Source organism: Solea solea, chromosome 15 (genome assembly GCF_958295425.1).
Source record: "Solea solea chromosome 15, fSolSol10.1, whole genome shotgun sequence".
NCBI lineage: Eukaryota > Metazoa > Chordata > Actinopteri > Pleuronectiformes > Soleidae > Solea > Solea solea.
The window spans coordinates 23,321,797-23,333,976 of NC_081148.1; the positions used below are offsets into that span (position 1 = coordinate 23,321,797).

The 12,180-nt window shown below is 39.8% G+C and overlaps 1 protein-coding gene across 5 annotated transcripts in view; it reads left to right on the top strand.

Moving 5' to 3' along the window:
- The window catches only part of LOC131474277 (cGMP-dependent protein kinase 1), a 149,657-nt gene that overhangs the window by 112,216 nt on the left and 25,261 nt on the right, over window positions 1–12,180 (top strand). For 4 of the 5 annotated variants that reach the window (XM_058652058.1, XM_058652057.1, XM_058652059.1 and 1 more), the window contains exons 8-11: window positions 848–913; window positions 4,378–4,452; window positions 11,552–11,648; window positions 11,750–11,889. In XM_058652058.1, the coding sequence (XP_058508041.1) occupies window positions 848–913; window positions 4,378–4,452; window positions 11,552–11,648; window positions 11,750–11,889 (378 nt within the window). Of the gene's footprint in view, window positions 1–421; window positions 712–847; window positions 914–4,377; window positions 4,453–11,551; window positions 11,649–11,749; window positions 11,890–12,180 lie in introns of those variants that run through there. The other variant, XM_058652061.1, reaches the window with a different exon arrangement.

A 12,180-nucleotide genomic window follows, 5' to 3' on the forward strand; every position in this document is an offset into this window, starting at 1 on the left:
ATGTTGTGCTAAGAGCGCTGACGCAAGCTGATCAGCGGTGGATGAAATACTGCATGTGTGTGTGTGTGTGTGTTGTAGTAGCTATAGAGGAGTCCAACAGTCATCTGTTAATACATCTGACACTGCTCTCTCCTCCTCTGTCATCCTCACCTTTCAAAATGTGTTGTTCCCCCACCAGCTGTGGCCTTTACTCAAAAGGGTCAGCAGAAAGAGTGAGGCTGTGGTGTGTGTGTGTGGTGAGGAGAGGGGTTTTCGCATGGGATGGCAGGAGGGAGTTGACCTGGCATGAGGCGGAATTGTCACCTCAGCTCATTGAAATAGCCTTACACACATATGTCTGAGCTCAGATCACACAGACGGCGATGTCGGTCGCACTTCAGCTGCAATAAAGCGACTCGTTTTTGTTTTTTTTGTTTAGTTCATATAAATCTAATTCATCTGCATATGGGGCGTCACCCAAAGAGCCTCCGCTGCTCTTTTAGTAATACGGGAGTCTGCGTTAAAGTGGATAACACCACAGTGCCACAGTGGTGTCCTTTGTTGGACGGTTGCCCCCGGTTCTGTGCCGGAGTCACAGAGTTAGAGCTTGGCCGCTGCGGAAACTCGCTCACAGTGAAAGATGAACACCTGGGACACGGACTCGGAGGATTCGTGCGACTGGGGCGACTCGTCTGAGGACGAAGACGAACTTGATGTCAAATGTGATAAAGAGTAAATGCAACAATTACGTTGAATGTTGACATTTGTGGAGTAAATGGTTTTATTTCACGATATAGTTTAAAATGACTGATAACGATGATATTTTTGTCTATTTTTTGCCTGATTTTCTGTATTTGTTTCTCTACAGGGAGGACATCAGGACGGCCAACGTGATTGCAGCAGAGGCAGTGACCTGTTTAGTCATCGACAGAGAGTGAGTATCAATCAAATCTGAGTAAATGAATGAATGAACGTGTGTCACACGCGGCCTAGAATTCCAGTATTTGCTCTTCATTGTCAGACAAGGTTTGTTTTGTGCCACCTTTAATGAAACATCGTGAATCCATCTCGACCACTTAGTGTACTTTACATTTCCAAACTGAAATAAAAGACAGAGAAAACAGAGTGCTTTTGTGAAAATGTAACTGCTGCATTTACTTATTTATTTATTTGTCTAGTAGTTGTGCCGAGACTACAGCAACACACTCCTCCTCCTCCTCCTCCTCCTCCTTCCTCTTACAAATGAAATCCCTGAATAATTTAGAGCGTTTACAACTTTATCACCAGCGGCTTTTAGTCGCTAATGTAAGCAAAATGATTGATAACAGAAGGACAGGCATCAGGTGCAGAGTGGGAATGAAAGAAACGTCATTTTTGGGGAAAAACATTCCCATAGACGCTCCTTTAATGGATGCTTATGAAAATCGCAGAGCAGTCACGTCATCATGTAAATATTTCTCAGACACTGAGACACAGAAGAAAGAGTTTAACATCCACATTTGGTCTGTGAAGTGCTGCGTGGAAGGCAGGTGTGAAACATGTTCCTACGCTTCAGAGAAGAATTTAGATTCATGCAGATTTTTTTTCTCTCAGACGATTATGAGAGAGCATAAATGTACACTCCAGTGTCACACTTTACCCTGTTAATGGTTTCATACCATATCCTTTGTGTCCCGTACCTGCACTGATCCCACAACGTTTCATATTTACCGATACAGTCGTCTTGTATCTTTTAAACTACTAAACTGTTCATGACACATTTGTTCTGATGCATTACAAACTACCCATAACCAGCCATTTGAAAAACATAATGTGTTATTAAGAAATATTCAGGTGCAACGAACAAGAAATAAACATTAATCATTTCTGAGATTGTTCCTGCTTCTTATATGTGAATATTTTATGTTTTCTTTGCTCCAAATAACAAAGAAATCATTAAAACTAAAAACAAGACATCGGAGAACATCTTCATTTCGAAGCTTTTGTAAACACCAATCAACCAAATGAGTGTGTATATTGAGAAATAATTGTTAGTTGCAGCACTAAAAATAGGCATGTATGATATTATCGGCACAATATACGCCAAGATCCCCTGATATGAAGAATATCAGGAATTAGAGTAGACTCAATAGTCTGCTGCCTCCTTGACTTCTTTTTATCTTCTTTTCTTTTGTTCTTTTTTTTTAATGTTTATATACTTTTACACAATGAAGAAAATGTTTATCTGCTGTGACATGAGTATGAAAAATTTTGGAAATCAGCGTATCAGACATCTACGGAAGAGTATTAGGGCCACATGTAAAAAAAAAGATTGAAAGAAAGAAAAAAGAATAAAACAGCATGAATTCTGAGATTAAAGACTATTGAGAATTGTGACTTTTTCTCAGAATTCTGACTATTTCTTTAATCAGAGAATTCTGATTTTATTTAATCTCTGAATTCTCAGATTAAACTCATAATTGTGACTGTTTTCTCAGAATTCTGATTTTAATCTCATTATTCTGACTTTAATCTCAGAATTCTGACTTTTTCTTTAATCTCAGAATTCTGACTTTTTCTTTTATCTCAGAATCGTGACTTTAATCTGAGAATTATGGTACGAAGTCTGAGATTAAAATCAGAATTCTGACTTTAATCTCAGACTTCTGATGTTTAATTTTTTCTTTCTTTCAATTTTTTTTCTTTTAACACGGCCCTAATACTCTTCCGTAGATATCTGCAAAAACTCTGTGATTAAAACCTTTATTTAATTCAGTGTTTTATGATGTTCTGGTCGGATCATTTAGTCCAAAGAAAACAACCCAAACGGGTTCATATCAGGACGCCGTGAGGGGGAAAACAAGCCTCTGAGCATCTCTTTTCTCCAGCATGAAGTCGTGTGGTGAGAGTATAGTGACAGACGTCCAGAGCAGTGGGAGGAGGAGATGGTATCAGTTTACTCAGGGCCTCCCTCCGGCCTCAGGGAACACAGCAAGCACAAATGAGCCATCCTTAGCATGAGTGAGTGAGTGAGTGAGATTACTGCTTTCATCCATTGTGCCTTTCATAGCAGCTGATCCGGTCACAGCCCAGCAAACCAGTTCATTATACAATATTTGTGCCCGGCCAGGAGGGGGCAGACGCTAAAACACTCGACATTTGTCTGTGTGCATTTGTGCGTTTTCGTGTCCGTGCATGTACGATGTGTCGAGCGGATAAATATAGAGCAGCGCTGGAGGAGACGGAGACAGACAGGGAAAAGACAGGGAGGAAAAAAAACACAAGCGGCTGGGAGTCGCCGGCTCAGTGCGATTAAGACGCCACGAGCGGCTAAACGTTTAAAGAAAAGCTCCACCCCGCTAACAGTTCCTGCTCACAGGCATTATGGTCTCCACAGGAGGAAACACCACATGTATTGCATCTTCTGCTTTGACAGCTTGACGCAGGAAAACTTGTTTGTGTTTTTTTTCCCCAGCAGCCATTTTGGTCACGAGAAATGAGCCAGAGCTGAGTTGTTATTTTTAATGTAGCACGCCGCGCCACAAGAGCAACTTTGGAGAGTTTAATTTCCGCAAACGCGCTCATTTATGTGACTTATTACTCTGCAGTCGACTTCACTTCATTATCTTTGTTTGGCTTCCGTTTACCCCACAGTCACTTTTAGATGAATTGGATTTATCGATGTCATGTAACCAGAAAATACCTCCTTTTTTTGACAGTATGTATAAATGAATGAATGAACGCACGGCTGCTTTTGTCTCTAACAATCCCACTCTCAGTCTGTCTGCTCTCACCGTTTCACGCCTCAGGGCAGCTCCGTCCTCTCGTATGTTCCCGGTGATTTCGAAAGGCTCATCTCTAAAAGCAGATGAATATTTAATAATGTCTGGCAGTGTTTTCAAGTTTTATTGCACCAGCTTCATAGACACACGATCACTTGCAGTTCACAATCTTTGTGATTTAGAGTGTATTATCCCCTATAATGGGGCATTCTCGAACAAAGTAAAGCAGTAGTACGTAACTTTTAGTGATTGTTTGTTGTTGTTGTTGTTGTCGATGTTATTATTCAACTTCTGTTTGATCTTCATGAACAGAAACAATATAAAATGAGTTGTATGGTTAGTAATTCATGTCAAGCAAAACTATCAGACATGACTGATGGAGCATTTGTGTGTATACAGCAGCAGCACAGGGTTTTGAGCACTTTAAAAGACTTCCAGGTCTGTCTTCACATGAAACAAATCACTTCCTGTGTGCAGCATGGGAATGTCACTATAGGTGACACGGGTCTTATTTATGTGATTGTGTGAACACAGACATTTCTTTACATTCATAAGTGACACACTGCACCTTTAAATAATCTGTAAACACTTTGATTGTGTGCCGTGTTAACGTTTAACATTGTTGTTTTTTTTGCAGTTCATTCAAGCACTTGATTGGAGGTTTGGAGGACGTGTCCAATAAAGGTCATGAGGACGCTGACGCCAAAGCCAAGTAAGACACAATTACCATTGTTATGCATGAATTCATTATTTTAAAAAACATACATATGCAAATGTTTCTTATTACTCTGGGCCTGAAGCTTAATTTCCTCTTTTTGTTTATCTATTGTTTTAACCAATTAACTCCACAAATTAGTTTTCATTTCCTTGCAAACATTTAGCATAACTGTGACTGAGCAACAAGCAGAAAGGGGGGAAAAGGGCTTCAGGCTCCAGGCAATTAATCCAACGCACCCTTATGTCTGTTTCATAAAAAACAAAAACCCTCCGACCTCTGCCTCTGTTTCCTGAAGGAATTGCTTGTGTACTCTGTGTATTGTTGTTGCTGTGGAAACAAGAGAATGAAAGGCCTGGGGTCCGGAAGAACACGCACAGGGGTATCACATGACACTTCACTCACTCACTGGGTGATGAAGTGAGGAGGAAGTAAGAAGCCAGTGACGACAAGTTACAGAGGCTGAGACAGATGTAGATACATGGATGAAGCAGTGAGACAAGGAAGACTACACTTATGGGTCATTATATTAGGTACACCTGTTATCTAGCCTGTTGTCAGCCAGTCATATCCCTGCTAGAAAAACCAGCATCATTATGCTGGACCAGCATGGACCAGCATAAAACCAGTACCAAACCAGCATAGTTTTTCCAGCAGGGACGGCAGCAGTTCTCTACATTTAGGCTTGGAGACGTGTTAAAAGATCACAGATTGCACAGAGAACATGTCTGAACGCTCCTCAGTTCTTCTTCTTCTGATCTTATCACAAAAAGACTCATTTTGAGGTGGTTTGAAGAAGCATGTGGTCACATTCCTGCAGCTGCACGAGGACAGTGTGTCCTCAGGACGGGATAGAGACCATCTCATCCGCTGATGTCCTCTGACCTGCTGTTTGACACTTATCAGCGCACATATGTGGATTTATTTATAGCCACTGCCAGAGTTTTAACAATGATTTGTTAAAATGATGTTACAGCAGCACAAGGACCTGTTAAAAACATTCATTTGATGTGCAAAAAATGAAGTTGTGATATTTTTTTTTTATCAAACAAATCTCTTGGGAATATCCATTGACCCGTTCGTAACAATGACAATAACAAAAGACAATAGGAGGGTTTTTGGTCATCTTTCAGCCTCTTTCTTTGCCCCATATGACACAGAAATCATTAAAATGTTAGTTTGTGGAGAGAACACGGCATTTGAGAAACATCTTTCAACATTTTATGACATTTTCTGGACCAAACAAATACATGTATATCAATTATGTAAAAGTAGAATAGCTAGTTGCAGCCCCAGTTAGACCATGTTCAACCTTTACCCGGTGTCATGTGTTCCATGTGTACTAAAGTAGCTGCAGAGTGACGGTGCATAGACGGAGTGAGAAAAGAAAGAACACAAGTGATGGACAAGACAACAATAGGCTGCCGTCCAGTGCTCTGGATTTCTAGCTGACTGCTCAGAGTGTCAGGGGTCTTTGCGAGTCAGTGGCATTTGTTCAGCACAAAGCGGAACATAACAGCAGTTACTGTGTTACACAGGCGTTTGCCCCTGGCATTTAGCCCCTGGCCAGGCTCCTGCGACGGCTCAGAACCACTTTGACGAGCGTTCCCTGAGCCCCGCCGTGAGCATTCGCCTCCACATTCTCCCCGTGTGTGTGGAAGCTGGTTTTGAGGCGGATTTTATTCCCTGTAATTACAGCTATCATTCATAACCTTGTCAGCTGTCCTGTCGTTTTTAAAGATGACAAAGTGTTATGATCCACTCGGCCTTTCTAACTATTTTTATTGCCTTTTTGTTTTTATTTTAAATCGGAACAGTAGCCGTTTCCAAGAGAAATATTAATCGCAACTTTATTTTATACATGTGCTGGAAGGAAATGTCTAAAATTTACAATTTAACCCTTTAACACCAAGTGTATCGCAGGCGACACGTTTGCACCAGCGCACTTTGCGTTATTGTAATTACGCATCGGTTTGTGCTATCTGAACGCTGAGAAGTTGCACGTCAAAGACAACATGTGGTTATTACGGTAATTTCACTTGCGCTGTTGCAGGAATCCAGCAAATCAGTGTCTTTGTCTTCAGGAAAAAGTTGGTACATAGTTTCCATTTTTTGGCCTGTTTTTGGACATTTAGACTCATAAAGTTTTATTATATATATGTTTTACACTGTTCAAATTTCAAATTTAACACGCAGAATCAGGTGTTCGTGTACAACTACAGTGTTTTGCATACTTACCGAGCAGGTTTTTGATCAGTAGAATCCACTTTAAAAGCTTTTTTGTGGACACTTCTATAGGTGTTCTTTCTGTCTGTCTTGAAACAAATCACTTCCTGTGTGCAGCATGGGAATGTCACCGGGTGACACGGGATCTAAGCGAGAGTCATGTGGTGTTTAACATGCAGTAAATTGTAAATAACTACTAAGTTATTCTGGAAAAATGGGCAAACGCACATTTTCTGGCCCTTTTATGGTTAACAACTTAACTTTAAAGTACATAGTTTTATTCCCCATGGAATGAAAATTGAGGTTTTAAATAATTTAATAATAATAAATTTAATAATAATTTAAAGAATAGGTTTTATTTATATAATATTTAACAAGTATGTTCAATATTTGCCTTTTCTGACCAGTTTTTATTTACTTTTTACTTCATTCATTCATTCATTCATTCATTCAAACGCTCTCTCCCCCCTGAAAATCCATCACATCGAAGCCGATTTCAGTTCAGTTAATTAAGTTGTCTTTTTCCCCCTGCTGTGTATTTGTCAGAGTCAGAGTCCCACAGTGAGGGGAAACCGTCTCTTAATTGGTCACAGTGGATACAGACACACACACACACACACACACACGCCATGCAGCGGCAGCAGTGTGTTTACGACACAGTTGCTGCTGCTGAGCCGCGGCTCCCTGTGAGTCTGACAGCTCTCTTGTGTTTCACAGCTGACCTCCGTGCTGTGTGCTTTAAGTGAGCGTTGTTTTTGATCCAGCTGTTCTTCTGCAGAAGGAGCCACACCCTGAAGAAAACAGAGAAAATAGAGTTAACGCTGTAGTGTGTGTTCACACAAAGCAGATTAGGCCAATCTACCCTGAACTACATGTACCAATCACCGCTGCTTCTGCTGTTTCTTTCCCCAAGCAGCTCCAAGTTTCCTGGACGCAGTATGAACATAACGTTAAAAGACAGAAATAGAGAGAGAGAGAGCGGCCTAGAGTAAACTAGGTCATAGAGACTGCTCTGTTTTGGTAATTACTCTGAAGTCCACAAGGGGGTGATAGAGATTCCAACACATTTGAACACATTTTGGATACATCGTTTGTATATTAGTTTTATTTTTATTGTTAACACGTTCAAAGCCATTGAGTTATTTAATAGAAAAGTGAGAAAGTGGTAATTTTGACTTAACCCTTTTATTATATTATAGTATCATTATTATAAAGTAACACGGCAGTAAGATAGAAGTCTCACGAGTGTTTGACGAGAGTTTGAAGATACTTTTGAGTTTAATAATCAGGACTTTGTATTTGTAACTTTTACTTTACGACAGTTTACTGGTTACATCTCCTCTTATTGTGAAACATGGCCCACCCATCAAGAAAACTCTTTATGATGGAAGATTGATGAAAAAATAAAATAGGACCTGGTATGACTCAGCGTTTTTGTGTAGGCAACAATCACGGGTAGATAAAAGTTTGATGAGAGTCACTTTTAAGGTCAGAGATGATTCCGTCTCCTCTCTTCAGTCCCTTTATGGTCAGACTAAACCACGAGGAACCGGAACAAAGCAAATGAAGATTACAGCACTCACACACTGTAACACACATGGGGATTACATCATTTCATATGATCTCACCCATTTACTGATACAGATTATCACCCACTGGGGGGGGCAACTTGACCCGCACCGGAGCGTGTTTCTGCTGCAGTACCAGTAATGGCTTTGCCGTGTAACAGTAATAACACGTAACATGTTATCTCCACCTCATGTATGTGACCTGGAGTGATTGTGGTCTGTAGACGTTAACGTGTAGGGGGTTGCGTTACAGTCCTGGATGTTCGTTCAAGGTCATGGATTCAGAGATCTATTTCAGGTGAATGAATGAATGAATGATTAAATGAATGGCTCCGATCCCTCTGGGTTTGCTCGCCAGGATTGTGTTCTTGTTTTCAGACGTCTGGGGTTTCAGCCGCAGACGAGCGCTGCTTTCTGCTTTATCAGGGAAAAACAAATCTATCGGAGCGTTTGTGTCACAGCTGCAGTGAATGTTTATTCATTTTTGAAATCGAGAGCTGATTAAATTGAGAAACCAAACTTTTTAATCATATAAATAAGATTTGTTTTTAAAGTGAGAGTAGAATATGAGGCCTGTTTTTAATTTAATGATATTTTTTTTGTCGAGCTTTGATTTTACATACACACAACCTTTATGGCGTAGACAGTGATACTGAATTAAAACACACAGAGAAACAAAAGAGGATAGAATGCATTAACAACACAGACAAACAAAGGTAATCAAAGACATACATTGATTTAATAACTTAAAATGAAATCTGAAAATGTAAACAAAAGTAAAACTAGAACACAGTTACAATCAGAAGTTGGAAGCAGAGCTGCATTTATTAATCGAGTAATCGTTTGGTCCATAAAATGTTTTAAAACTCTGATCAGTGTTTGTCAAACCTGGAAATGATGATGATATCGAATGTCTCGTTTTGTCCACAAACCAAAATGATTAACTTTAAAGATTTCTTTGTTATATGGAGCAAAGAAACTAGAAAATATTCACATTTAAGAAGCTGAAAACAATCAGAAATCTGGTTTTAATCATGAAAAAAGCTTCAAACCGATTCATCGATTATCAAAATAGTTATTGATTACTTTAGTAATTGATTAATAATCACTTAATCGTGTCCATCTGGACTTTTTTTTTGGATTATTTTTACCATTAAAGTTACAATTTACTAAAGTTTTATTTTGAAAAAACACTGTCGTCGTAGACCAACACCAGAATTTCCGTGTTAAATTTGGAATTTGAACAGTATAAAACCTATTTAAAATAACATTTGTTTCAGGTTTTTGTCTCAAATGTCCAAAAACAGGCCAAAACGGCTTCCTGCAACAGTGCGAGTGAAATCACCGTAATAACCACATCAGCAAAGTGTAGCCTGCAGTAAGCTCGGTGTTAAAGGGTTAAGATTATATAACTTAGAAATAGAATGTTTCGGTGCAATAAAAGAAAAAGCACTTTCATGGAGCTGATTAATCTTAATCCATGTAGTGGATCATTGCTGCCATCTGCTGGCCAAGACATTGTATTACTATTAAATCTTCCTGGAAACCTTGGTGATGTAAAACGATCCCTGATCCGTTTTTTATATCTTGGAGGAATTTTACAAGACATCGCCTTGATTAACAGGATCCAAACACACACACACACACACAGAAGGAGGAGGAGGAGTGGAATGTGTGTGTGTGTGTGTAGTCTTCCCCTCCTCATCCTCATAATCCACATCCTCTCCATTACTTCCCTCCATTCGTTTTCTTAAGCCGTGCATACTTTGCGGTCCACACTGAGTGTTTGTTTGCTTTGGGCACGTTTCCAGACAATGACGGCGGTGACAGAAAAAGAGAAGAAGATCACGTGATACAAACACACACACACACACACATGCAAACACACTGTCCTGGTAACCTTGTGTTTCTCAGAAACCCTGCACTCGATAACCTACTGTAATGCCCACTGGCATGCAGCAGAGGGAAAAAGGTTTTACTGTCCTGGCGTGCAGTGTCACTGATGTAGCTGCTGGGGTTTTATGGAGTGAAAGGCCCGGTCCACATCTCTAAGTAAAGACATGCCATGTTTTATTTATTGAATTTAAATCCGGGCCAGGACTTGCGGCGCTCCATAAATCTTTGTTTACCCTCAGACTAAATACTGTATCTGCTGCTGCGAGAAGGAAGAAATCTGTCTAAAACTTGTAAAGGTGTTTTTTTGTGTCGTTATCGGCGTCTTTTGGCCTGAAGTTGGGATTAAATTTGACGGCTGAGTGACCCAGGGCGGCCTGATCTGTCCTAAGCCCACTGATCCAGAGGCTGATTCGACAAAACTCTGTTTACATCAAACAATAACCAGAGAAGACATGGGTTTATCGTGGGGGGGGGGGGGTCACTTACAGGAGCGAAGACTTGTGTGCGGGTCTTTATTCTTTCCGTTTGAAGAATGCGGACACGCTGAGGACAGTTAATCAGTGATTAAACTCAATCACATCCTTATCACATGTTCATATTTATACACACGTCCTCTGTGACATCCTTAAAAGGAGAGTTCAGGTGCTGCTGAACCAAACTGAACCAAAGCCCATAGAGAAAATCAGCAATTTTACATCACACCACACAGGAGTTGTTGAGCTACTGTTGTCTCCTTTAGAGAGTTCAAATGTGTTATCTTGTGACTTCTGTGTATGAAATTATTAGTCTGGATTCACCTAAGTGACATAAAGTTACCAAACAAGTCAGCAGTCTACCAGGAGCTGCTTTGTCACCACAAGGTAAAAACGCAGATTTTCTCTATGGAGTTTGGTGCAGGAGAGTGACTGGATTATAAACTGTAGTTTCCAGCATTAAAAGGCTGTATAACAGTGAGATACATCAGCAAATACAACATTAAGTTATCTTAAGCTTTTTTCATGATTAAAACAAGATGTGAATATGTTCTGGGTTCTTTGCTCCATATAAACAAAGAAATCACTAAAACTGAATCATTTTGATTTGTGGACAAAACAAGACATTTCAGATGATCATCATTTCCAGGTTTGACAAACACGAATCAAGGTTTTTCAACATTTGATGACATTTTATGGACCAAACGATTACTCGATCGATCGTGAATATAATCGTTAGTTCGAGCTCTGAAGTCATCACAGGATTATAAAGGAAAGTATTTTGGTCTCAGGCTGGTTTATAACCTGAACTTTTCTCTGAAGAGATTATGTACCGTGATTGATTTGCAAATGAATGATCTCAAAAGAGAAACTGCTCGTTGTTATTGTTGAGCGTTGCTATTTTTCATCACAAATCTCTCCTCCACTCCTCAGGTACGAAGCAGAGAACGCGTTTTTCTTTAACCTCAATCTCGCCGACTTCAACATCATCGACACCCTGGGGGTCGGCGGCTTTGGACGCGTCGAGCTGGTATGAGTCACTGCGCCTGGTTACTAAAAAATAAATGAATGATTTTGTTTTGTAATCCTTATCATTTTGCAGTAATGATTCTTTGTCTTTTTTCTGTATAGGTTCAGCTGAAGAGCGACGAGAGCAAAACCTTCGCCATGAAGATCCTGAAGAAGCGGCACATCGTCGACACGAGGCAGCAGGAGCACATTCGCTCAGAGAAGCTCATCATGCAGGAGGCGCACTCGGATTTCATTGTTAGGTACACAATCCCATCATATATATATATGAATTTTGTTCAAATGAATTGTGTACAACATTTTTTTAAAAGTACAATTTTAATGTAATTACTTGCAATGAAAACATATTATCTGTCATTACAGTAGGTTTGGAAAACCAGTGACAGTTAATAAAATTGCAGCCTTTTTGCAATTTTATTTAATTGCAACGTTTGAAAACTATGAATTGTAATAACCGAGGAGTTATTGACATCAAACTGCCTTTTTTTAAAAGAACAAGTGCTCATTATGGTTCATATTCAAAGAAAACGTGT